The sequence below is a fragment of the Periophthalmus magnuspinnatus genome, chromosome 21, assembly GCF_009829125.3.
Source record: "Periophthalmus magnuspinnatus isolate fPerMag1 chromosome 21, fPerMag1.2.pri, whole genome shotgun sequence".
Classification (NCBI taxonomy): Eukaryota; Metazoa; Chordata; class Actinopteri; order Gobiiformes; family Gobiidae; genus Periophthalmus; species Periophthalmus magnuspinnatus.
The window spans coordinates 1,120,762-1,146,429 of record NC_047146.1 but is presented as its reverse complement, the minus strand read 5'-3'; the positions used below and the strand labels follow the sequence as shown (position 1 = coordinate 1,146,429).

At 44.3% G+C, this 25,668-nt stretch overlaps 1 protein-coding gene across 1 annotated transcript; it reads right to left on the bottom strand.

The window, feature by feature from the left end:
• On the bottom strand, positions 1-24,110 carry sucla2 (succinate-CoA ligase ADP-forming subunit beta). Its single transcript, XM_033986628.2, has 11 exons — positions 24,020-24,110; positions 19,551-19,743; positions 18,969-19,068; positions 18,275-18,437; positions 15,504-15,632; positions 6,213-6,351; positions 4,250-4,411; positions 3,324-3,466; positions 3,124-3,244; positions 2,301-2,389; positions 1-1,315 (listed from the first exon to the last, which is right to left on the bottom strand). The coding sequence occupies exons 1-11, from the start codon at positions 24,101-24,103 to the stop codon at positions 1,241-1,243; spliced, it is 1,398 nt and encodes a 465-aa protein (XP_033842519.1). The 5' UTR covers positions 24,104-24,110; the 3' UTR covers positions 1-1,240.
• Positions 24,111-25,668: the final 1,558 nt, after the last annotated feature.

Here is a 25,668-nt window from a genome sequence, read left to right as displayed (position 1 = left end):
AAATGGCGAAAACATTTTATTCAGTAAATCTCTAATAACATTAAAATAACACAGACATGGGTTTATATAGAGTACAGTCACTGGGGGGCGCTGTTTTTGAGTGTACTGGTGGAAGAGGAGCTGCTTAAATAAACAAATTGTGCGTTTTGACTCAGTACATTTGGATGGAGAGACGCCGAGAAAAAAAAAAGGACAAAAACAACCTCAGCACGACTTTAAAAGACTTAAACTGAGACATTTTTGGAGAAGTTTTGACACATTTTTAATAATTTACTTCTTAAGTCTAGAGTCAAGAAAGTTTAACAGAAAAATTGTCGGTTTTAAATAAAGATTTGCTCCGATTTGAATCAAATTTTGAAAAAAAAAAAAAGACTAACTGAATATCTCCTGATAAACTGACATTTTAAGATAGTTACACATTTTAATTTACCTTGACGCGGCCACATAAAATGACACGGTGGACCAGATTTCGCCCCCGGGCCTTGAGTTTGACACGTACAGTAACTTAATAATAAAAATTTGTATTTCAGTCTGTAAGTAAAGTGATTTAGACGTGTCAAAACTACTCAAAAAACAAGATTAAAATGTCCTTAACACTTTAATCAGCCTCATTAAAGTGTGAACAAAGGCTTTATTCATCATGAACAAACAGTTTATTAAAGAATGACTCCGGCTTATTCACCAGTAATAACCCGACCCTCAACAAAACCTCTTAAAGCTCCTAGATCGCACAAAACGCACTTGAGCCGCGTTATAATGTCGTTACCTCAACACGGCGGAGCACTTCCTGTATCACCACATGACATCACAAGGTGGAACGGAGTGTTTTCTGTTTGAGCGAACTCAACTCGGGCGAAATCTGCAGGTTTGTGTGTTAAACATGTGAGAATGAAGCAAACACGAGCTCTTTAAGCGTCGCTGAACCTGGACCGTTCTTAATTAATTCATAATGAGCGAGTGGTTCATTAAGTCTCTGTTCTGAGGCGCATTAACTTTATAAAGTAGGACTGAAGTTTAAAGTCGTTTTAACTCGAGCAGGTTTTCTTTGCACCGCCTGAAACTGTGAAGCTGTGATGGTTTTGTGTTTTTCTGTCCATAGACTCTGTTCTGTAGGCAGGGCGACAGGTGCGACAGGTGCGACAGGTGCGACAGGTGCGACAGGTGCGACAGGGGCGACAGGTGCGACAGGGGCGACAGGTGAGGCAGCTACAGAGGAGGAGGACGACACAGGTGGAGTGCTTTAAATGGGCAGTTGGAAGGTGATGTCGACTTGAGCTTCCTTCGCCAAAGACACGATTTCAGAAAGTTTCACAACCTGCACGACACAACAGGAGTTAGAACCGACGACTTTCACCTGTGCTTCATGTTAACACTGATCAGAAAGAGTTAGCGTAGCTCCAACTACAACAGGTGAGCTGACTCGTGCTGTGAAACAAGTTAAAATTAGTCACGAGCTAGCTAGCATTAGCTAACAGTTACTACAGTGAGTTACACTCATGTTTTTGCTAAAAATCAGACTCTAAACAGGACCATGAGCTCGGACTGACCACAGGCTCCTGGAAGTGTGCTCTTTAAATCCAGTCTGGATTTTTGTTAACTCACTGAAAAACTGTTGGCTCATGCTAATGCTAATGCTCATGCTAATGCTCATGCTAGCTTTGACTGTGACGTTATTTGAGAGGGACTTGTTTAACAGCACAGATCAGCTCACCTGTTCAGATAAATCAGCTCTTTATGGTCAGATTGTGTTAAAATAAAACTAACAAAGTCTAACAAAGTCTCAGACAGAGCAGTGCCTACAGTTAGCATCACAGCCCCAGAGAATGTTGACAGCATTGGCCCCAAGTACAGTGGAAATGATGTAAATCTTGTCTTTGTTAATCTAACAGACATTTTAATTCAAACTATCTCCTTTACCCAGTATAGTCCCTCTGAGATTCACCTCCTCATTGTTGTATATATTTTCTAAGTATTTTATTTTTATTTTTTTAAGCACATCTTTCTTAACTTTGTGCGTGCCTTTATTTGTATTTGTATTTATTCAGTGTGTTTTATGTTGCACTTTATCACCAAAGTAAGTTCCTGGTTTGTGAACTGTTTTCTGCTTCAGTTTCAGGGAGCACAGTGTTTAAGAGGACGAGGAGCAGAGGAAACTACACAGACAGAACATGCAAACTCCACACACAGACCCCACTCCTGTTCAGGAATCAAAGCAGAACCTTCTCGTTGTGGGGCTGAAGGTCTAAGCGCCGTGCCATCGTACTACATGAACCCCAGGTGCTTCAGTGGATGTGACTCACCATTTTAGCAGCTTCATCGAGGTCGTCACAGGCCAAGATCTTCAGAGGACTGGCAGCGATCAGAGCTTTAGCATCGTCCACACGGGTCCCTACGGCAACAACACACACGTGAGTCTACACACACACACACACACACACACACACACACACACACACACACACACACCTCTACACAAACATAAACAGTTTTAACAGTACACACAGTGTTGATTTGATCATGTGATAATTGCAGCCTCCTCCAGTGAAAATATAAGACTCTGCTCTGTTCCTCTACAGCGTCTTTAAACACTCTGGGAGCAGTTTTCATAACATTTTATTAATAAACTTTAATAATAAATATTAAAGCGTTTTGTTAAGATACGTCAAATTTGTTGCAAAATGGAGCGTCTCATTATATCTGTGTAAATGAAATGTCCCAGCTCCACAGCAGCAGGAGGGGGAGGGGGAGGGGGAGGGGGAGGGGGAGGAGGAGCAGGAGGAGGAGGAGGAGGGGGAGGGGGAGGAGGAGCAGGAGGAGGAGCAGGAGGAGGACTGTCCCTGAGGACAAACAGGAGGTGCCAGCTCCATTTAAAATCCAACACAAACAAACAGCCACAACCAGAACAGCAGATAAAGTGACACAAAAAAGCACATTTATATAAACACAAGGAAACAGAGCAGGTTCAGACGAGGACGAGAACATATCCAGAACCACTGACCTCATCGTTTACCTCGTGACCGTACTACGACCGTACTACGACGGGCCGTACTACGACCGTACTACGACCGTACTACGACGGGCCGTACTAGGGCTGTACTACGACCGTACTACGACGGGCCATACCTTGTAACCGGACTACGATGGGGATCTTGAGGTCCAGGTCCCTCACGGCCATGATGATGCCCTGAGCGATGACATCACACCTCATGATTCCTCCAAAAATATTCACCAGAATCGCCTGAACCTGAAACGAAAACAACCCAAACATTTGAGCCGCACGTCCGATCTCACGCCGCGCTCTCCGTTTGAATCCATCATCGCACCTTTCTGTCCGAGGTGATCAGTTTGAACGCCTCGGTCACCTGATGCGCTGTAGCTCCGCCCCCCACATCCAGGAAGTTGGCCGGGGTTCCACCATGGAGCTTTATAATGTCCATAGTTGCCATAGCAAGTCCCGCCCCATTAACTGTAAAATAAAAGAAGCATCACCACCACAGAGTAATAATGTAAACAAATGATGATAATGTAAACAAATGATAATGTAAACAAATGATAATGTAAACAAATGATGATAATGTAAACAAATGATGATAATGTAAACAAATGATAATGTAAACAAATGATGATAATGTAAACAAATGATGATAATGTAAACAAATGATGATAATGTAAACAGAGTGTCGGGCTGTTTCAAGTCTGTTAAAGTTAAATCCAGTTTTCATTCACCGCTCCACGTTCTGACACGTGCCAATCTATGGCGCCAATCTACATGTACGTCTGTATTTTTCAAGTGTGTACAGAGCGTGGGCGGGGACAGGGGGTAAGTGAAACAACAATCCTCTGACCCCTGCTCCTTAATGATCACTTAAGTTTTCAAACATGAGCGTCTGAGGAGCTCTGGGTCTGCTCTGCTTTCACTGACAAAAGAAGAATCTGAATTAAAGTGAAGAGGTTTAACTGGAAGGAGACGAGCTGCATTTCAAACACTTAAAACGCCAAATGAAGATAAAGAAAATCAGATTTTTACAGCTGAAGTGTGCTATAGTCATTTTATTACATTATTTGTTTGGATCAAATTCCTAAAACTTTTAACTCTGTAAATATTTCTGTTACAAGTGAAGCCCAATCATAATGTAGTGTTTTGGAACAATAAAAATCACCCCCCTCCACCCCGGCTGTCTCCTCTCCCTCTTCCTCCCTCTCTCCTCCTCCCTCCCTCCTCCCTCCCTCCTCCCTCCCTCCTCCAGACCTAGGCAGCCGATGGTCCCGTCCAGCCCGATGTAGTTGAGGTCCGCCTTGGCCGCCTGTCGGTCCCGGGGGTCCTCCTGGCTCCAGTCCCTCAGAGCAAACACTTTGTCCTGACGATACGACGCGTTTGGGTCAAAGTTTATCTTGGCATCCATGCACATGACTGAGGAGGAGAGGAGGAGAGGAGGAGGAGGGGAGGAGGAGAGAGGGAGGAGGGGAGGAGGAGAGGGGGAGGAGAGGGGGAGAGGAGAGGAGGAGAGGAGGAGAGGAGAGGAGGAGGAGGGGAGAGGAGAGGAGGAGAGGAGGAGAGGAGAGGAGGGGAGGAGGGGGAGGAGGGGAGAGGAGAGGAGAGGAGGGGGCGGCGGGGGGGAGGGGAGAGGAGAGGAGGAGAGGAGGAGAGGAGGAGGAGGGGAGAGGAGAGGAGGAGAGGAGGAGAGGAGAGGAAGGGAGAGGAGAGGAGGAGAGGAGGAGAGGAGGAGGAGGAGGGGAGAGGAGAGGAGGAGAGGAGGAGAGGAGAGGAGGGGAGGAGGGGGAGGAGGGGAGAGGAGAGGAGAGGGGGAGAGGAGAGGAGGGGGAGAGGAGGGGGAGAGGAGGAGAGGAGGAGGAGGAGAGGAGGAGGAGAGGAGGAGAGGAGGAGAGAGGAGAGGAGGAGGAGAGGGGGAGAGGGGGAGAGGAGGAGAGGAGGAGAGAGGAGGAGAGGGAGAGGGGGAGGAGAGGAGAGGAGGAGAGAGGGAGGAGAGGGGGAGGAGAGGGGGAGGAGAGGGGGAGAGGAGGAGAGAGGGAGGAGAGGAGAGGAGGAGAGGAGGAGAGAGGGAGGAGAGGAGGAGAGAGGGAGGAGAGGGGGAGAGGGGGAGAGGAGGAGAGGAGGAGAGGAGGAGAGGGAGAGGGGGAGGAGGAGAGGGAAAGGAGAGGAGAGGGGGAGAGAAGAGGAGAGAGAGAGGAGGAGAAAGTAGAGGAGAGAGGGAGGGAGGAAGGGAGAGAGAAGGGAAAGGAGAGAAGAGAAGGAGGAAAGAGGAGAGAAGGAGGGAGGGAATAGAGGAGAAAAGGAGAGAGGGATGAGAGAGGACAGGAGAGAGAGGGAGAGGAGAGGTGGGAGGGAGGAGAGAGGGTGGGAAAGGAGACAGAGGGAAGAAGAGGAGGAGAGGGAGAGAGGGAGGAGAGAGGAGGTAAAGGAGAGAAGGAGGGAGGGAGGAGAGGAGAAAGGGAAGGAGGGATAAGAGAGGAGAAGAGAGAGGGAGGGAGAGAAGAGGGAAAGAAGAGGACAGAGGGAGGGAGAGGATAAATGGAGGGAGAGAGGGAGGAAAAGAGAAGGAGGAGAGAGAAGGGACAGAGAAAAAGAGACAAACATTACACGGGGGTATGGTGTATTCATTTAAAATCAGAAATGCCAGGGCTAGTGTCCAGGGAAATGTTACTGCTTTCCTTAGAATGTTCCACAGCATGGCTTTAAAGTCCTCTGTTACACTGTGTATGGTCTTTCAATAATATTGTTATTTTGGAAACTTCAGAACAAACTGGGTACAATTACAGCTTTGTATTAAAAAAAAAAGTCCTCAAAAAAGTGTGTGCTGCCATCAAACCTCCAGGCCCCGCCCCTCTCCCCTTTAGTCCTCCAGGCCCCGCCCCTCTCCCCTTTAGTCCTCCAGGCCCCGCCCCTCTCCCCTTTAGTCCTCCAGGCCCCGCCCCTCTCCCCTTTAGTCCTCCAGGCCCCGCCCCTCTCCCCTTTAGTCCTCCAGGCCCCGCCCCGTTTATCAGCTCTATGTGAAATGTGGTTGTGGGCGGAGTTTAGTCCCACTTTATTGCTCAAAAGTGCATTTAAAAACATGCATTGTTACTGGTGGTGCTTTCCTCCATTGAGATAGACGTGTTTAATGCCAGACTGAGGAACATTTCAGGCAGTGTAACGGCATCTCCATGGACATATTGTGTGCCGTGTTTTTGTCTGCGGTGGATAAGTGTTTCACCGATGCCAGAGGAGTCCTCCACCATGGGGTTGATCTCCACCATGGACGCGTCGTACTGGATGAACAGGTTGTACAGTTTGATCATGTTTTCTGCCGCTTCCTTCACCAGAGCCGCGGGGAACCCCATCTTCTCCGCCACCTACAGGCAGAAAACCAGTATGACGGGCTCAGAGCGGGCGCTGCGGCTTTACGCGGTACATTTTTATCAAAGTTATTGTTATAAAACGAGCAACAAAAGACTGAAATTATTTGTCAAAACTGCACGGGAACAAAATCGTTTCACACCTGGTTCTGTGTCGTTTTTTTCTCTATGACCTGACTCACTGTTTTAAACATATTTCGCGCCGCTGGTTGTATTTTCTCCGCTAAAGCGATGGCAGTTTTAAAGCACTGGGGCGGAGTCTAGAAAGCGTTACTCTGAGGCGTGCGCTAATCCGCTTATACCAGGGCCCACAGGCTGAAAATACTTCACTTTTTTAAATCTAAAAACCTTTAGTCTGTCGGTGGATGTTCAAAGCATTAGTCATGTCAGTTTCAGTTGAAGCTAGTCCCTCCCAACAGTAGTTAGTTTGTTTACCCGTTGCTATTGTAACCCCTTCCATCTAGGGTTACCCTTACCTAGTCAGTGTTTGACCCTGATTGGCTCACTCCCAATTGGTTGGTGAATAAATGACTGGAGCAGCTCTGTACCTGTCTGCTCCTCCGCCCCTCCCACTCCGCTCTCACTGTGTCTGTGCAACTGGCGTTTGGACTGGATGACAACTACTCGGCTTTAAACATTACTTTCCACATTCTTCTCACACACGACTCAATGGTGAGTTTTGCCAAAACTTTTTCGATTTTAAATAATCATTGAAATCCCCCAAATTCAAAGCCAGTGCCGAGTTTGGCGTAAATCAAGTCGCGGTTTGTTTCCGCATATCCGCGTGTTGAATTCCGCTAAGAATGCGAGTATTTTTGTGTTTGTTTTGAATTACGGCAATCATTAACTAAAATTTATGAATGAAACATCATGTTCTAATTAACTTTGATGTGTTAACTTTAATTCGGCAGCACTGCTATGCTGTTTTGATACATTCTGTTAATGTAATTGATATATATTGTTAATCTAATTGTGCACTGCTGGCAGTATTGTCGGGCGTAATGTGTAGTCTTGATTTGTTGCGCAACTGTTTTATTATGAATGTTGAAATGTTACGGTAACTGAACTGAGATCCTGTTTTGACCTTGTTTTTAGGTCAGGTTTTTTTTTCATGGGACCAAACAGATTCTCTACTGATGGCGAGCTGGTAGGACTAATATATTTTGTTTTGCTCCGCGAACTGTGGATTACGGATTTGCGTGATTACAAACTGAACCTGAACTGAATCCTAAAAAAAAGGAATAAACTGAACTCTTACACAAAGTCACACAACTTTAAAAAAAACTGAACTGAACTCTCACACAAAGTCAAAATCTTTGACAAAGAACTGCCTTCCTTTTTGTTGTTGTTGTTTAAAACCGTTAATTTTGTTCATTGTAATTTGATTAAATGGTATGCCACTTTGTTTTGACTTTCACCAAATATATTTTACTTTATTCCAATCTGTTCTGTGTGTGTCATTCATGCACAAGCTCCCTGAGCAGCCTGTTCTTCTGTCGTCTTAATGCGTTAATTGCCATAAACAATAGCCCAACCAACTAAATATTTTATAGTGGTTACATTTGGCGAGCCAGCCAGGAGCTTGTGGTTATGAATGATATGGTTTTGTGAATTAACATTTATGTGAATCTTGGGTATATTATTTGAACTGCTTAAATCATGAATTTATCTGAAATGAATGCTGCAAAGTGCATTATGGTTTCTGGTGTCACTCATACGGTGAAAGATGATGAATTAATCAGTTTTCTAAAACAATATGGGTCCATTGAAAAGAGTTCCTATGTTAATGATGTATCAAGCCCATACTTTAAAAACCTGATCATTGAATTTTCTGACTCTGTTGCTTTAACTACTCTCGAACCAATATTGCCATATAATTACAGCCTAAAAGAAGAACCAGACATTTCATTCCGTATACAAACCTTTCCTGTAGAATGCACAGATACAGTGGGAGGGGCAGCGACAACCTCCCCTGACTACCTGGATGAGCTGAGATACTTGGCTCGAAGAAGTGGACAGAATTTTGAACTTGTACTGAAAGATGTCATGACTCAAATCAGTCAGCACTTGGACACAATTGAAATGAACCCGGATATGGGAAATGATGAGGATACTGAAGAGGAGGGAGATGATCTGTTTGCTCCCTTGCCTGGCCAGCAGGGGGCAGCAATCCAAAATGCTACATCTGACCAGCAGGGGTCAGTACCTGCAGCACAACAAATCTCACTCTCCAGTACACAACTGAACCCCCCAGAAGTCCAAAAAGTGGTGGTGGAGCATATTGTCAAGACAGGGGAAATGTCAGCTCACTCGTTACCTTCTGTGAGACTTCGCACATTCTCTGGAAAAACACCCAAATCTGCAAATGAAAGTGAATATGAAGCATGGAGAGCACAAATTGAATCATTAATGGCAGATCCTGCTTTGTCCCCTCTGCACGTGACACGAAGAATATTGGAAAGTTTGTTGTCTCCAGCGGCAGATGTGGTCAGAGCATTGGGACCAAACACTTTGCCTACAATCTATTTGAAAGTGTTGGATTCTGCCTATGCCACTGTACAGGATGGAGAAGAGTTATTTGCTCAGTTTTTGAATACCCTACAAGACCCCGGAGAGAAGCCCTCTGCTTACCTGCAGCGCCTGTCACTTACCTTGAACACAGTGGTGAAGCGTGGAGGGGTTTCTGCTCAAGATGTGGACAAACATTTATTAAAACAGTTTTGCCGTGGATGTTGGGACAATGCCATGATTACCAAATTACAGCTGGAACAAAGAAAAGCGAAACCTCCTGTATTCTCTGAGCTGTTGTTAATGTTGAGGACAGAAGAAGATCGGCAGCAGGCGAAAGAAACCCTCATGAAGAAACACTTGGGCTCATCCAAGCAGCAACGAGTGCAGCTGCACACTCAAAGCACGTGTTCTTGTGGCCACACCGATGCTGAAAGCGCTACTATTGCTGAGCTGAAACAACAAATGAGAAAACTTCAGCAACAGATGTCCACCCTTCTCTCACAACAAAGTAAAGGCTCTGTTGGAAAAAAATGTCAGCCACAAGGTGGAGCCAAGGGTCAACCCTCATGGCCCAAACCAGGGTTCTGCTTTAAATGTGGAGAGGATGGGCATATTGCCCCTAACTGTACCAACTCAGCCAATCCAACTCTGGTTCAACAAAAGAAAAAGATGTTGCAGCAAAGACGGGAAGCATGGGCCAAGAATAAGAACACCGGTCAGTTAAACTAGAAGCAGTCTCTGAGGAGGGACGAGCCGAGACTGCTGCCATCCAATGTCCCAAAATCCAAGGTCATCAACTACCGAAAGGACTTGTTGGTACCAAGTGTACAGGTCAGATTGTTATAGATGGAGTCACTGTAAATTGTCTGCTGGATACAGGGTCGCAGGTTACCACAGTTTCACAATCTTTCCACTCTGTCCATCTGTCTGACCAGAAGATCCAACCATTGAACAATCTGCTGGAAGTCGAGGGAGCAAATGGCCAGGCTGTGCCCTACCTGGGTTATATAGAACTCAACATCACCTTCCCTTCTGAGTTCCTGGGTGCTCCTGTTGAGGTGGCTACGCTTGCCCTGGTGGTACCAGATTTGAGGACCTCTACACCATCCATCCTCATTGGAACTAATGCGCTGGACCAAGCATATCAACAGTTCAGTGAGCTTGGTGTTGAGTTCAAGCCTGTTCAGCATGGTTATCAGATGGCCCTGACGGTGCTAGAGCGACGCCATAAATTGGCTCAAGACCGCTTTCATGGAGTTGTCAAGCTGAATACTGCTGAACCTCAAACAATTCCGGCAGGGCAGACTGTTGTTTTGGAAGGCATAACCATTGCCTGCTGTTTGCAAGGAGAGAAGTCGGTGATGGTTGAGCACCCAACCTCATTTGCACTGCCTGGGGGTCTGATGGTCAAGTCTTGTCTGGTCGACATCAACAACCATCTGCCATGTGTGGTCCCTGTGCTTATCCACAATGAATCAAAGCACAATGTCACTTTATGCCCCAGAGTTGCCATTGCTGAAGTAAGTGCCTTCCAGTCCGTGTCTTGTACTCACCAGTTTACCCAGGACACTTCTGAAACGATGCCATCTGATGAAGCCAGGCCAAGATATGAATACAACTTTGGCAATACATCCCTGTCCCCTGAATGGAAAGACAGAATTATCAAGAACTTGAACAGCATTCCAGAGGTTTTTGCTCAGCATGATGTGGATTTTGGCAGAACAGACAAGGTAAAGCACCAAATCAAACTTGCTGATCCAACTCCATTTAAGCAAAGGCCTCGGCCCATCCATCCTCAAGACCTTGATGCAGTTCGCAAACATTTACAAGAACTCCTGGAGTCCGGAGTCATCAGAGAGTCTGAGTCACCATTTGCATCTCCTATTGTGGTGGTCAGGAAGAAAAATGGAACTGTCAGACTGTGCATAGATTATAGGAAACTCAACCTTCAAACAATCAAAGATGCCTATGCCTTACCAAAACTTGAAGATACCTTCACAGCTTTATCGGGATCACGGTGGTTTTCTGTATTGGATTTGAAGTCTGGATACTATCAGATTGAAATGGAGGAAACTGATAAGTGTAAAACGGCTTTCGTGTGCCCTCTTGGATTCTTTGAATTCAATCGCATGCCTCAAGGAGTTACAAATGCACCGAGCACTTTTCAACGGTTGATGGAGAAGTGTGTCGGAGAGATGAATTTGAAGGAAGTGCTGGTCTTCATTGACGATCTCATTGTGTTTGCTCCAACCCTCGAGGAACATGAAAAACGGCTAATGAGAGTGCTGCACAGATTAAAGGAGTTTGGATTGAAACTGTCGGTTGAGAAATGCATGTTCTTCCAGAATTCAGTGCGATATTTGGGTCATGTGGTTTCTCAGAACGGGGTGGAGACTGATCCTGATAAGATTGAGGCCTTAAAGTCATGGCCTATTCCAAACAATCTCAAAGAACTCAGATCATTCCTTGGATTTGCAGGATATTATCGCCGCTTTGTCCAGGGCTATTCTACCATTGTGAAGCCTCTTAACGAACTTACATCTGGCTACCCTCCGCTTCAGAGACGACTGCGGAATTCTTTAAAATCTGCTTTGTATCTGGATCCCAAGCAGCCGTTCGGTGCTCGTTGGAATGCGGTTTGTCAACAAGCATTTGATGCCATCAAGGAAAAGCTCACTACGGCGCCGGTGCTTGCTTTTGCTGACCCGCAAAAACCCTATATTCTGCACACTGACGCCAGCTCCATCGGCTTGGGAGCCATTTTGTATCAAGAGCAAGGAGGCCACAGCCGAGTTATCGCCTACGCTAGTCGGGGCTTATCAAGATGTGAATCCCGATACCCAGCCCACAAGTTGGAATTTCTAGCATTGAAATGGGCAGTGACCGAAAAATTTCATGACTATCTTTATGGTGCAACATTCACGATAATAACTGATAGCAATCCACTCACTTACCTCCTTACCTCTGCCAAGCTGGATGCCACCAGCTATAGGTGGTTGTCGGCACTATCCACATACAGCTTCAAGATCCATTACCGAGCAGGCAAAGCAAACACAGACGCAGATGGTCTTTCCCGCAGACCACACGGTGAGCTGTCAAATGACTTGATGTCTCAGAAGGAGAGAGAGCGGATCCTGAAGTTTACTCAACAGCATTTGGGTGAACCTACTTTGATTACAATTGACCAGCACACAGTTCAAGCACTTTGTGACCGCCACCTGATCTACAGTTTGCCTGACGTGTACCCTGAAAATGCACTCATTTATTCGTTGTCTACTAATGCCACCAGCCTCCCGGACAGTTTCACTGTCGACACTCAGTTTACTTCCACTGTTCCGATGTTGAGTCCTGATGAGATTGCTACCAAGCAGAGAGCTGACCCAGCCATCCGACATGTCATTGTTCAACTGGAAACCGGAGCATCGCCGCCCCCCTCTATAAGGGAAGAATATCCTGAACTGCCACTTCTTCTGCGAGACATAAATCGAATGGAGCTCCAAAATAACATCCTCGTTCGAAGAAGACGGCTCGGGAATCAGACTCAGTACCAATTGGTACTACCTGTCGAGTGTCGTGCTGATGTTCTGAGCATTTTACATGATGGCATGGGGCATATGGGCATCGACCGCACCTTGGATCTGGTCCGCACACGGTTTTTCTGGCCAAAAATGGCAAATGACATCATTGTAAAAGTGAAGACCTGTGAGCGATGCATCAAGAGGAAAGCTCTGCCTGAGAAAGCTGCCCCGCTGATCAATATCAGAACATCACGTCCATTGGAGTTGCTGTGCATAGACTTTCTGTCATTAGAACCGGGTCTGAGCAAGATAAAGGATATTTTGGTCATGACAGATCACTTTACCAAATATGCTGTTGCCATTCCAACTCCAAATCAAAAAGCAAAGACTGTTGCAAAGACTCTCTGGGACCATTTTTTCGTACACTATGGTATTCCTGAAAGGATACACAGCGACCAAGGGCCAGATTTTGAGTCGAGAACCATGAAGGAACTATGTGACATGGCAGGCATCTTGAAAGTCCACACTACACCATACCACCCCCGTGGCAATCCAGTTGAACGGTTCAACAGAACTCTACTTGACATGCTCGGCACACTATCTGCAGAAAACAAATCTCATTGGAAAGACTTTGTTAAGCCACTTGTGCATGCTTACAATTGCACTCGTAACGACACCACTGGATTCTCTCCCTATGAGTTAATGTTTGGTCGTCAACCAAGATTACCCATTGACTTGGCTTTTGGACTTCCTGTGAAGGAGCCAGCTCAAACACATTCTGAGTATGTCCAGAAACTACGGGAAAACCTGGAAAAGAGCTATAGACTGGCAACAGAGAATGCTGGAAAGGTCATGTCCCGAAACAAAAGCCGGTTTGACAAACATGTCACCCCTTCACAGTTGGAGGTTGGCGATCGAGTGCTCGTTCGTAATGTCAAGTTGCGAGGAAAACACAAAATTGCAGACAAGTGGGAGTCCGATGTCTATGTGGTTGTAAAACGGGCTGAAGAGCTTCCAGTGTATACAATTAGACCAGAGCACAAAAGCAAACCTTTACGAACTCTTCATCGAGACTTGCTCTTGCCCTGTGGGTATTTATCAGTCGACAGCAAACACAAAGTCAAGCCAGCACCCATAGTAAAACCACCTCAGATTGCGTCCACTGACTCAACTTCTCAGGATGATGATTCAGACTTTGTGCCAGACGATTTTGTACCCAGTTATTGGTACAATCCAATTCCTGAACCAGTAAGGTTTACTACCACCGTGGATATCGCTCCAGCAAGCGTGGAGCCTGTTTGTGCTGATTCTCCACAGAAAAGCCCACCTATCCAATCAAATGAACCCCCTCTAAATCCATCTGACTCTACAGACATTGAGGTTGAATCCTTGGCTGAAGATTTGGGGCTTACTCAAAGATCTGATTCAAGCGAAGTTAACTTGGCAACAAACTTACCTGCTCCTATTGTGGATATCCCAGTAACAAATGTTACACCTCATTCAGAACCTGGGGAAGAAGGATTAAATGAATTGGACCACTCACCTTCCGGATCGTCAGACTCGGATTCACCAATCTCATTTGAACAACCAAGTGGCCGTCCCACCAGAACAAGGAAACCCCCGGATCGTCTGCATTACAGCAAATTGGGTACTCCATGGATGAAAAGTCTTCAAGCTATTTTCAATGGTCTGAGCACAGCTTTTAGTTATGAACTGGAAGATGCTGAAGTTACAGTTGGTGCTGCTTCATCTCCATCTGCTGTCTGCAGCCAACCCGGTCAATGTACGAGGACATACATTGAGTCAGGGGGGGACCCTGTAACCCCTTCCATCTAGGGTTACCCTTACCTAGTCAGTGTTTGACCCTGATTGGCTCACTCCCAATTGGTTGGTGAATAAATGACTGGAGCAGCTCTGTACCTGTCTGCTCCTCCGCCCCTCCCACTCCGCTCTCACTGTGTCTGTGCAACTGGCGTTTGGACTGGATGACAACTACTCGGCTTTAAACATTACTTTCCACATTCTTCTCACACACGACTCAATGGTGAGTTTTGCCAAAACTTTTTCGATTTTAAATAATCATTGAAATCCCCCAAATTCAAAGCCAGTGCCGAGTTTGGCGTAAATCAAGTCGCGGTTTGTTTCCGCATATCCGCGTGTTGAATTCCGCTAAGAATGCGAGTATTTTTGTGTTTGTTTTGAATTACGGCAATCATTAACTAAAATTTATGAATGAAACATCATGTTCTAATTAACTTTGATGTGTTAACTTTAATTCGGCAGCACTGCTATGCTGTTTTGATACATTCTGTTAATGTAATTGATATATATTGTTAATCTAATTGTGCACTGCTGGCAGTATTGTCGGGCGTAATGTGTAGTCTTGATTTGTTGCGCAACTGTTTTATTATGAATGTTGAAATGTTACGGTAACTGAACTGAGATCCTGTTTTGACCTTGTTTTTAGGTCAGGTTTTTTTTCATGGGACCAAACAGATTCTCTACTGATGGCGAGCTGGTAGGACTAATATATTTTGTTTTGCTCCGCGAACTGTGGATTACGGATTTGCGTGATTACAAACTGAACCTGAACTGAATCCTAAAAAAAAGGAATAAACTGAACTCTTACACAAAGTCACACAACTTTAAAAAAAACTGAACTGAACTCTCACACAAAGTCAAAATCTTTGACAAAGAACTGCCTTCCTTTTTGTTGTTGTTGTTTAAAACCGTTAATTTTGTTCATTGTAATTTGATTAAATGGTATGCCACTTTGTTTTGACTTTCACCAAATATATTTTACTTTATTCCAATCTGTTCTGTGTGTGTCATTCATGCACAAGCTCCCTGAGCAGCCTGTTCTTCTGTCGTCTTAATGCGTTAATTGCCATAAACAATAGCCCAACCAACTAAATATTTTATAGTGGTTACACTATGGTGACACTCACAGCGTAGTGATACAGAGCAGTGATCATCTGTTGCCGGAACTACATTTATCTAGTTAAAATCTTTATTTGACCTGGTTTCTGAGCTTGGGGTAAGTGGGAGTTTGTGAAGTGCCGTGTTCATTTGACCCACACACCTCTGTACAAACCCAAAAGATGCACAAATCAAACGCACCCTCACGGCCTGCTCCATTTTGATCCCCTCCACGATGTCGATCGGCTCTTTGACGATGGCGTCGGGGTTTTCGGCCGCGACGTCTTCGATGTTCACGCCGCCTTGAGAGCTGCCGATCAGCACGGGGCCCTGAGGAGAGAGCGGCACACGCAGGGTCAAAGTTTATCGTTTTACTTCCTGGTTGGACACGGGCAGAAGATGTGACGTACACTGAGGTAATTCCATAACTGTTTCCTAGCAACCATAGTGAAAAGCACAGCCACACAAGTCGTAGTACACGAGCTCTGTCTCCATCCCTCAGGAAACTCTATGATCTAAATGTCCAAGTGTAAAAGTTCATTATCTCCGGGTGTGAAACAAAAGTCACCGTTTTGAGATGTATGTAGCTTTGTCATTCTGGTACAAATACTCAGAGCTCAGATGCTCGGGGGAGGAAGAGAAACCAAGAACCGGGGAAGAGATGCTCCAGGACACTAGAGACTTGAGACACTGAGAGGCCGTCAGTCTGTGTCCTGTCCTGTCTGTATCTGCTGTAACAAACAATAAACCTTTTCCTCTATTTCAAAACTCACCGGGCTTTGCAAATGGATTACTTTTCATCAGGAACTGTAATTTTTTTTCCAAAACAGTATCATAGCGACCAAAGAGCCAATCAGGAGCGAGGCTGTTGAAGATAACGCCCCGCCCACGCCGCTGGTTTAGCACAGAGCAGGCGCTGAGCAAGACTGTCAATCAAACCTGTTGCTAACGCTAACAGGAGCGACCTCGGGGACAGAAGGACCTGATTTGTCTGTTATTAATGTTCATATCTTGATTTACAGACACAATAGTGAAATAAAAACCCCAGGATCATGTAGAGGGTTAATACGAACATTTAAGACCAGAATGAGTCTGACAGACGCAGGGACAGAGAGAGGACACAGTTTTTATATGTAAAGTGAATTAGAGCCAGAGTCGATGGATCACTTCCTGTTTGGAACGCGGCGGCTAGCAGGTTAGCCACGTCCATTTATATAAACAGTCTCTGATGTAAAAAAGGGACAAAACATGTCTAAATTCCACACTCGTCATCTTTTTTTAATAGCCTAATCATAACAACACCTCACTTTGAAACATTTACAGTTTTATTTACAGGTTTCAGTGATCCTGCATTAATCCTCCAGAGCCCGTCCACGTCACATGTCCTAAATCACAAAGCTCCTCCCTGTTTTTAAAGTCACTGTATCTCATTTTCACTTAAAAACATGACAAACAGTACCAGTTCATCTTAATCAGTTTGCAGAGGTGTAAAGTCATTTCTCACTCACCTTACGCACTCTGAGCGTACTGTCACGGTAAAGCCTGACATCAACTAGCATGCTAACACTGCACTTCCTGATTATGAGACAATAATACTGTTTACAATTAGATGCAGACAGAACACAGCGGTCTTAATTTGGTATAAACATTTCAGGTGTTTGTACAGATGCAGTGGAGAAGGAGCTGATCTTTGACGTCAGCTGCTCTAAACCTCCTCGCACACGTTCCTTTGTGTCGGTTTAATTATCATTATTCACCTGCAGCCCTTTTACGATGCAACGGCCCATAGCACATAATCACTAACTCACTCTAATGGATTTGACTGATGCAGGAGCCACTGGGAAACAGAACAACATGATTCTACTGATGGAAATGTACAGAAACATGCAGGAAATAACGACACATTTGGGCACGTTTATGTCAATGCAAAGCGATATACTGCCATCTGGTGGTGTTAATGGTGCATGTCTTTTCTAGAGCTTTACACTAGTACAGGAGGAACTGGGAACTTTGCTCTAAATCATCCCCTCGATCAGCTTCATTTTGAGCTCAACGCTGTGGGAGACGTCACACTTGCTCAGTCACTTCTTCATAGTCTTTTCTTGTCCCGATACAGATAAATAAAAACAGCTCTTAAGATCAAAATGAGATCTAATGATATTATTTAAGCTTTTTTTTTTTTTTTCATTCATGAACCAGGAAGTAATGCTAGTGAGTTCAGAGTTATGAAAAGTGATTATAAACTCATTGTGGTGAATCATTAGGATGTTGCATAAGGTCAGTGAGGAGTAACTTTGGACCACTGCAAAATGTTTAAAAATGAACCAGTTCTGTTTGTCATGCTTTTAAAGACAAGTAAATGTAATACTGACCTGGTAGGACCTCTACATGTGTCATAAAAGTGATACTGACCAGGTAGGACCTCTATACGCGTCATAAACGTGATACTGACCAGGTAGGACCTCTATACGTGTCATAAACGTGATACTGACCTGGCGGGACCTCTGCATGTGTCATAAACGTGATACTGACCTGTGAGGACCTCTACATGTGTCATAAACGTGACACTGACCTGTGAGGACCTCTATACGTGTCATAAACGTGATACTGACCTGGCGGGACCTCTGCATGTGTCATAAACGTGATACTGACCTGTGAGGACCTCTATACGTGTCATAAACGTGATACTGACCTGTGAGGACCTCTATACGTGTCATAAACGTGACACTGACCTGGCGGGACCTCTATACGTGTCATAAACGTGATACTGACCTGGCGGGACCTCTATACATGTCATAAACGTGATACTGACCTGTGAGGACCTCTACATATGTCATAAACGTGATACTGACCTGGCGGGACCTCTATACGTGTCATAAACGTGATACTGACCTGGCGGGACCTCTATACGTGTCATAAACGTGATACTGACCTGGCGGGACCTCTATACGCGTCATAAACGTGACACTGACCTGGTAGGACCTCTCCATGGTGATAGCAAAGTAGTACTCTCTCCGTGGGTAGCGCCGCTCACAGATAAACACCTGGTTACAGATGCGCCCCGCCTCCCCAGTCTGCTTCGTGTACAGCTTTCGACCAATCATCTGAGAGGAGATGTCCCGCGCCTCCTCCGGCCTACAGGGGGCAGACCGTACAACACATGACACACCAAAATAAAATAAAAATACATCAAATAATGAAATACTAATATCAAAGCAGCTATAGTAGGAGGGATGTAACAGTTAGGGATGCACGATACCGATACTGGGATTGAGTACTGATCGAGTACCTGGATCGGTATCGGTTCAGCAAATATCCAGGTTGTGCCTTTAACTGGATGTAATAAGACTATTCTCATAATGTTTAAACTTTTATTCATACAAAGCTGTTCAGTCGTGATTTGAAGGAGTAATAACAGTTTCATAAAAGAACTGAAGCTCTTGTGTAATAAGTTAACTCCATTTTAAGGAAGCAAGTGTCGGTTAATACGGGATGAGCGGATACTTAAAGGCAAAGTATCGATATCAGAACTGAAAATGCTGGACTGGTGCATCCCGAGTTAAAATGTCTAAAAAAGTAGTTTAATATCAAGAGCAATTTTTTATCATGATGGATCAACAGGAGGAAAGAAACGTGATTGTTTCTGTCACACGGCCCCAGACTCACGAGTAGACGATCTTGACTCCGCCTTTAAGTCCTCCCTCAAATGTGCCTTTGCCTCGACCTCCAGCCAAAACCTGAGCCTTCACCACCAGATCCTTAGAGCCTGAAAACACACACACACACACACACACACACACACACACACACACACTTTATGGTCACATTAAGATGACCATGTACATTAATATGAGCATAGGTCTGTGTAGTGTAGTAATGTGAAAAGTACTGGGTCAAACGGCTGCGGCCTAAAGTCTCTTAAAAACTACAAACCAAAGCATTAAATATTGTTCCTAAAAACACTGATTATGCAACAAACACTTCCCCAGATACTTTGAGAAAACACACGAAGCTCAGCACATTTCAGCTCAGTAAACTTTATGTGAGGAGACGTTTTTATGACACAAAAACTCAAGTTTGATTTTCACACTTGGAAATGAGCTTTGATATCATAATGTTTTTTAGAAAATAGTAAATTTCACCACAAAATGTCCAGGTGACACTGGTGTAGGTGCAGGTGTATTTGTGGGTGTATTTGTGGGCGTAGCTGCAGTTGCGGTTGTAGTTGCAGATGTAGCTGTGACTGACCGATCTCCTTGGCGACGGCGTAGGCCTCCTCTGAGGAGCTGGCCACTTTCCCTTCGGGGACAGAGATCCCGGCCTCCTTCAGGAGCCCGATGCTCATGTACTCGTGTAGAGACAGCGCCCTCTGCTGCTGCTGACAGTGAGGAGGCTGAGGGGGGCAGCACTGAGCCAGGACGCCCGCCGAACCGCCCACAATCTGACCAGAACAGATCAACATTAGAGCCACAAACAGTTTCACATGAAAGCAGCAAACGGACTGAAGCAGGAGGCACGTTTCCCCTCGAGGAGCCAAAATCAGCCCAAGATTTACATGTAAAGAACCCCCCCCCCCCCACCAAAAAACAAAAAACAAATTAAGAGTTCTACTGTGTACTTCAAATACTCAAAAAAGTTAACAGGGAGCACTGACTGAGAGTTCACACTTCACTGTGATTGGTTAAATCCACCTGTCACTCAATCAGAACATGACAGAGACTGACCAATAAGAGGAGGGAGTGGGCGTGTCCATGTTTCACCATCGAGCTATACCTCTTTATCTTTATCTTTATTTATAGAGGGGAACGCAATGAGAGCACTTCTCTTTTTACATGAGCGCCTCATTTAAAATACAATACAAACAAATATACAAATCCATATAAAACATTAAAAACAGGAGCAGGTGTGTGAATAAAAGTTTGTCATCAGATTATTAAATTGTGATTGTGTCACCAGCGTTTTCTGTTTTGCTTTTCGTTGGAGTGTGTTCCTTTTTTTGTGAAGTAAAAAAGTTAAAAGCCTCTTTCTCGTCCTTCGCCTTAGTCATGTGATCTGGGATTAAATGTTCCAGTATCATTGATTAACAGGTGAGGGATTCTGGGAGTTTTGGACGTGGTCTCTTAAGGACACGTTTCATACAGTGTTTTTCTCTTCTATCAGACAGTGACCAATCCACTAAACACAAAGGCACAAAGGCACAAAGGCAGGAGACGATAGTGAAATTTAGAGTCACAATTATCAAGTCCAGACTAACTGATTAAAAACATATCACCAAATTTATTAAGCTCCTGAGACCTGGCGTCCTCATCTGTGGACAACACATTTTGAGTTGTTTAGGCCACAGTGCAAATTTTTAGAAGAACATGTTCAATTTTGAATATTTCTAAGAGCTTAGAATATTTATTTATTTAATGTTTTATTTAATGTTTTATTTATTAATTATTATTTTGTATTTAATTTAAATTTTCATTGATTTAAATTTTTTATTTATTTATTTATGATTATTTTTTTTATTAAATTGTTTTATTTTTTCATTTTTATTTTATTTATTATTTTTATTGTATTCTAATTTATTTTATTTATTTTTATTTAAAGGCACATGTCTGCACCTGCCAGCAGCACAAATGAGACACATTGTTCCTAGAGGCACAATTTTGTTTTTTACACAAACTATATGTGTTCAAGTCCTAAATAATAAAACCACCGATTTAAAAATGTTATGGAGAAAATACTGAAATGGCTGTACACATTGTCTTTGTGCAGAATCTGGTGACATTACCCTGATTATCTTTTTAGTCAATTAAAGATAAAATAAATCAATAAAATGGACCAATTCAATCGCAGTAAACAACACTGTTTATGTGCCGTTCACACGAGGAACACATCAGGCCACGATGTGAGTCACCGCCTGTTTCTACATCTGCGCAGACATGTCTTTGTGCTTAAAACCCGTGAAACAAAACTGGTCTCAAAACGCCAAAACCAACATCTGTGTTTCTGTTCATTTTGGTTTGGTCTTGATTTGAAAAGACTTTAAACTTGGCCTCACACGTGACACCGGTCGCTCCTCGCTGTCCTCCCCTTAAGTGTCTGGAGACATTTAGACAACAACAGCCTCCGCTCAGTCCGACGCAAAACTCCACGGGACAGAAATAGAACCTGCAACCCTCAGCCTGGTGTCGGATTGTAAAGGCGTCAGGCGTCCATTTTAAACCCCAAAATAATGACGTTTATGTCGACGATAACAAACACGTCCAGTTTATCACGCCGTGCTTATAGTAAATTCACATAACACTGCATAGATCACGTTTTGTTCATTAAGTCCGAGAAGGCGGCCATTGTTACGTTAGCGTTTAGCCGTACACGTCGGCGCTAACTCAAGAAGACATACTGAGCTTGTGTCTCTATGGTTCTCATCTCTGACTCTGTGGATCATTTTGTTATAATTGACACATTTTAAATCACAATATTCATCTAAAACCACTTCATAAAAGAAAAAAGAACAACTGCGGTGTCCAACGGGCACGTCGCCGTAAATGTCACGACGATAAAGAGTCGTGTAGCTGCAGCGCCCCCTATGGACAGACGCACGTCGCACTAGAGCAGCACGTTTTTTATTCATTTGTACCAAAATGACGACGCGACGCTGCAGAATCTACGAGTATCAACGATTAAGAAAATAAAACTGGAGAAGGAAGAGCGGACGTCACAGTGGGCGTGTCACAGTGGGCGTGTCACCGTGGACGCGTCGCAGTGGGCGTGTCACAGTGGGCGTGTCACCGTGGACGCGTCACAGTGGGCGTGTCACAGTGGGCGTGTCACAGTGGGCGTGTCACCGTGGACGCGTCACAGTGGGCGTGTCACAGTGGGCGTGTCACAGTGGGCGTGTCACTGTGGAGGTGTCACAGGTGGAGGTTAAACGGGGGCAGATCGACAAAATGGCGTCTTCAAAATAGTGGATTAAAGATTAAACTCAAACATGAATCAGTCCAAATAAAACTTCAGAATCTCAACGAGAAACGACTGAAACAGGAGAAAAGCCGTACGTGAACTTTGTGAGACTCAAAAATAAAAATAATAAAAAACATTGGCTCAAAAACAAAAAAATAACTTTTTATCATCGCAGACTTATGAGCGATTATCTTTGTATTTAAAAAGACTCACTATGTAACTTCTCTGGTGAATGGTCTGCCACTCGTCTCCATGGAGATGTGACTGCTTTGCCTAGAACGTTTCACAGTATGGCATTAAATCATCCATCTCCCTAAAGACATCCAGGTGACACAACCAGGCCAGGTTACAGGTCAGATCTGTGGAGAGGCCTGCTCACAGATTTTAAAGGCATTTTTGAGCTTATTGAATAAATGTGAGAATGCCACGCTGTGAAACATTCCAGGCAAAGCGATAACATCTCCATGGAGACGACCCGGTGGCTCTACTCCGTGCTCATATCACTAGTCCCTGTCAAATCAGAAAAACATGCACATTAAAGCCACAGTGTGTAACTTTCAGCCCCAAAAAACAGACTTAAGTCGTTTCTTTTTTGTTTCGTTTTCATTTTGGTCATTTCTCGTACTGAAAAACTTGCGTCCTTACTGAGGGTGAGCTTGCCTCTCCACAAACGTGACTCTCATTTGTCCCGGAGGGGTGCGTCTTTGTGCTCGTTACCACGGAAACGTCGTCCCTTTATCAATGCGGCACAGAGCGTACGCATCTCCGTGGAGAATGTTCCGAAGTCCGACATGTTTCAGGGACGTTTCCAGGGACATGTTTCCAGGGACATGTTTCCAGGGACATGTTTCCAGGGACATGTTTCCAGGGACATGTTTCCAGGGACATGTTTCCAGGGACATGTTTCAGGGACATGTTTCCAGGGACATGTTTCCAGGGACATGTTTCCAGGGACATGTTTCAGGGACATGTTTCCAGGGACATGTTTCCAGGGACATGTTTCAGGGACATGTTTCAGGGACATGTTTCCAGGGACATGTTTCCAGGGACATGTTTCCAGGGACATGTTTCCAGGGACATGTTTCCAGGGACATGTTTCAGGGACATGTTTCAGGGACATGTTTCAGGGACATGTTTCCAGGGACATGTTTCCAGGGACATGTTTCAGGGACATGTTTGGTCTTGTGTGAAAATTCTTCCTGATTTTCTCTGCTGTTTCATTGTGATTATTGGACTGAGCCGCTAAATCTCCACTTTGACCACAGCGGTGCGGATAAAGGATGAGGATTAGGACAGAGGACTTTCCACCGGGACAGAGAGCGGGAGAGAGCGGGACACAGCGGGACAGAGGGGACAGGGGGGACAGAGGGGACAGGGGGGACAGGGGGGACAGGGGGCTAGCTCCTGCTCCTGCGGTGCCTCTGGAGGTCACTGAGCTCAACCACAACAACACGACACAAACAGGACACACAAACACACACAAAGACACACAAACACACAGTATACATAAGAGTCCTGCTCGGTGATTTGACCAAAGCCGTGTCCAGTTTGACGCAGAGTGGACATGTGTGACAGGGACATGCTGTGACAGTTGGACATGCTAACAGCTTTAGCCAAAACAACGCATTCTCAATGGAGACAGGCTAATGTCACTTTTGACCCTGCTCGTTTTTGTTTTACTGCAGCCTCCAGAAAAGGACTACAGGCATAAAACGCACCTGTCCCTAAAGCCCCAGAGTCTGGCTTTAATCCAGGAGCACACTCACCTTTGTGGCGGAGCTCAGGGCGCCCCGGGCCCCGGAGTTTCGGAGACCAGCCGCCAGACGGCCGCAGATCAGGGAGGTCGCCATCTTCAGTACGACAGGCCCGGCGCATGCGCAGTCAGCAGCAGAGCGGGGCCTAAAGGCGCAGGTTTAACATGAGAAATATGAGATAGATATGTGATAAATATGTGATAAATATGTGATAAATATATAAATATGTGACAAATATGAGACAAACATGTGATAAATATATAGATATGAGATAGATATGTGATAAATATGAGATAAATATGTGTTAAATATGTGATAAATATATAAATATGTGATAAATATGAGAAAAACATGTGATAAATATATAAATATGTGACAAATATGAGATAGATATGTGATAAATATGTGATAAATATATAAGTATATGACAAATATGAGAAAAACATGTGATAAATATGTGATAAATATATAAATATGTGATAGATATGTGATAAATATATGACAAAAAAGAAACTATAAAAATAAATAAATACATTTATAATAATAATAATAATAATAATAATAATAATAATAATAATAATAATAATAATAATAATGTTAAAATACATATGCCAAGTGCATTCAATAAAAAGTCTGCTAAAAGTACACTGTGCACAAACCCTGACAGTTTGGACTGCATCAGGGGCTTCCTCTGCAGTGTCATGTGATGTTTCTGTGACGTGTCCGGTCAGCTGATTCAAACTGATTTTTCAGGAGAGTATCCCAGGTGTGAGAGAGCTGCCACATCCCCTCGTCTCGATTTACAGCCTGGTGGTGTGTCTGGATCTCCGTTGCCTCCCTGACCCATGGTACTTGTTGCTCTCTGTGTCCATGACTTTAGCGACTGAAGAGGGAAAACCTCTGTACACTACGACTTCACAACCCTGGTGTGATGTGCAGTAGTTTCATTAGTGCGATGCAGCTGATTGTGTTGTGATAGTGCTCTGAAGGGGGAGAGACTTAGCAGAGAGAGCAAAGAGAGGGAAGACTCAGAGCATCAAAAGTCAAACTTATAAAACATGTGAATACGATGTTTTGGGTGAATACAGCATTTTAAAAACAATAAAAGGAAACGTGGAGATATAAGAATGTGATGTGTGAGCAGTTAATACCCCAGAGAATACCTCCTCTTTAATACCCCACAGAAGTAAATACCTCCTCTTTAATACCCCACAGAAGTAAATACCTCCTCTTTAATACCCCACAGAAGTAAATACCTCCTCTTTAATACCCCACAGAAGTAAATACCTCCTCTTTAATACCCCACAGAAGTAAATACCTCCTCTTTAATACCCCACAGAAGTAAATACCTCCTCTTTAATACCCCACAGAAGTAAATACCTCCTCTTTAATACCCCACAGAAGTAAATACCTCCTCTTTAATACCCCACAGAAGTAAATACCTCCTCTTTAATACCCCACAGAAGTAAATACCTCCTCTTTAATACCCCACAGAAGTAAATACCTCCTCTTTAATACCCCACAGAAGTAAATACCTCCTCTTTAATACCCCATAGAAGTAAATACCTCCTCTTTTATACCCCACAGAAGTAAATACCTCCTCTTTTATACCCCACAGAAGTAAATACCTCCTCTTTAATACCCCACAGAAGTAAATACCT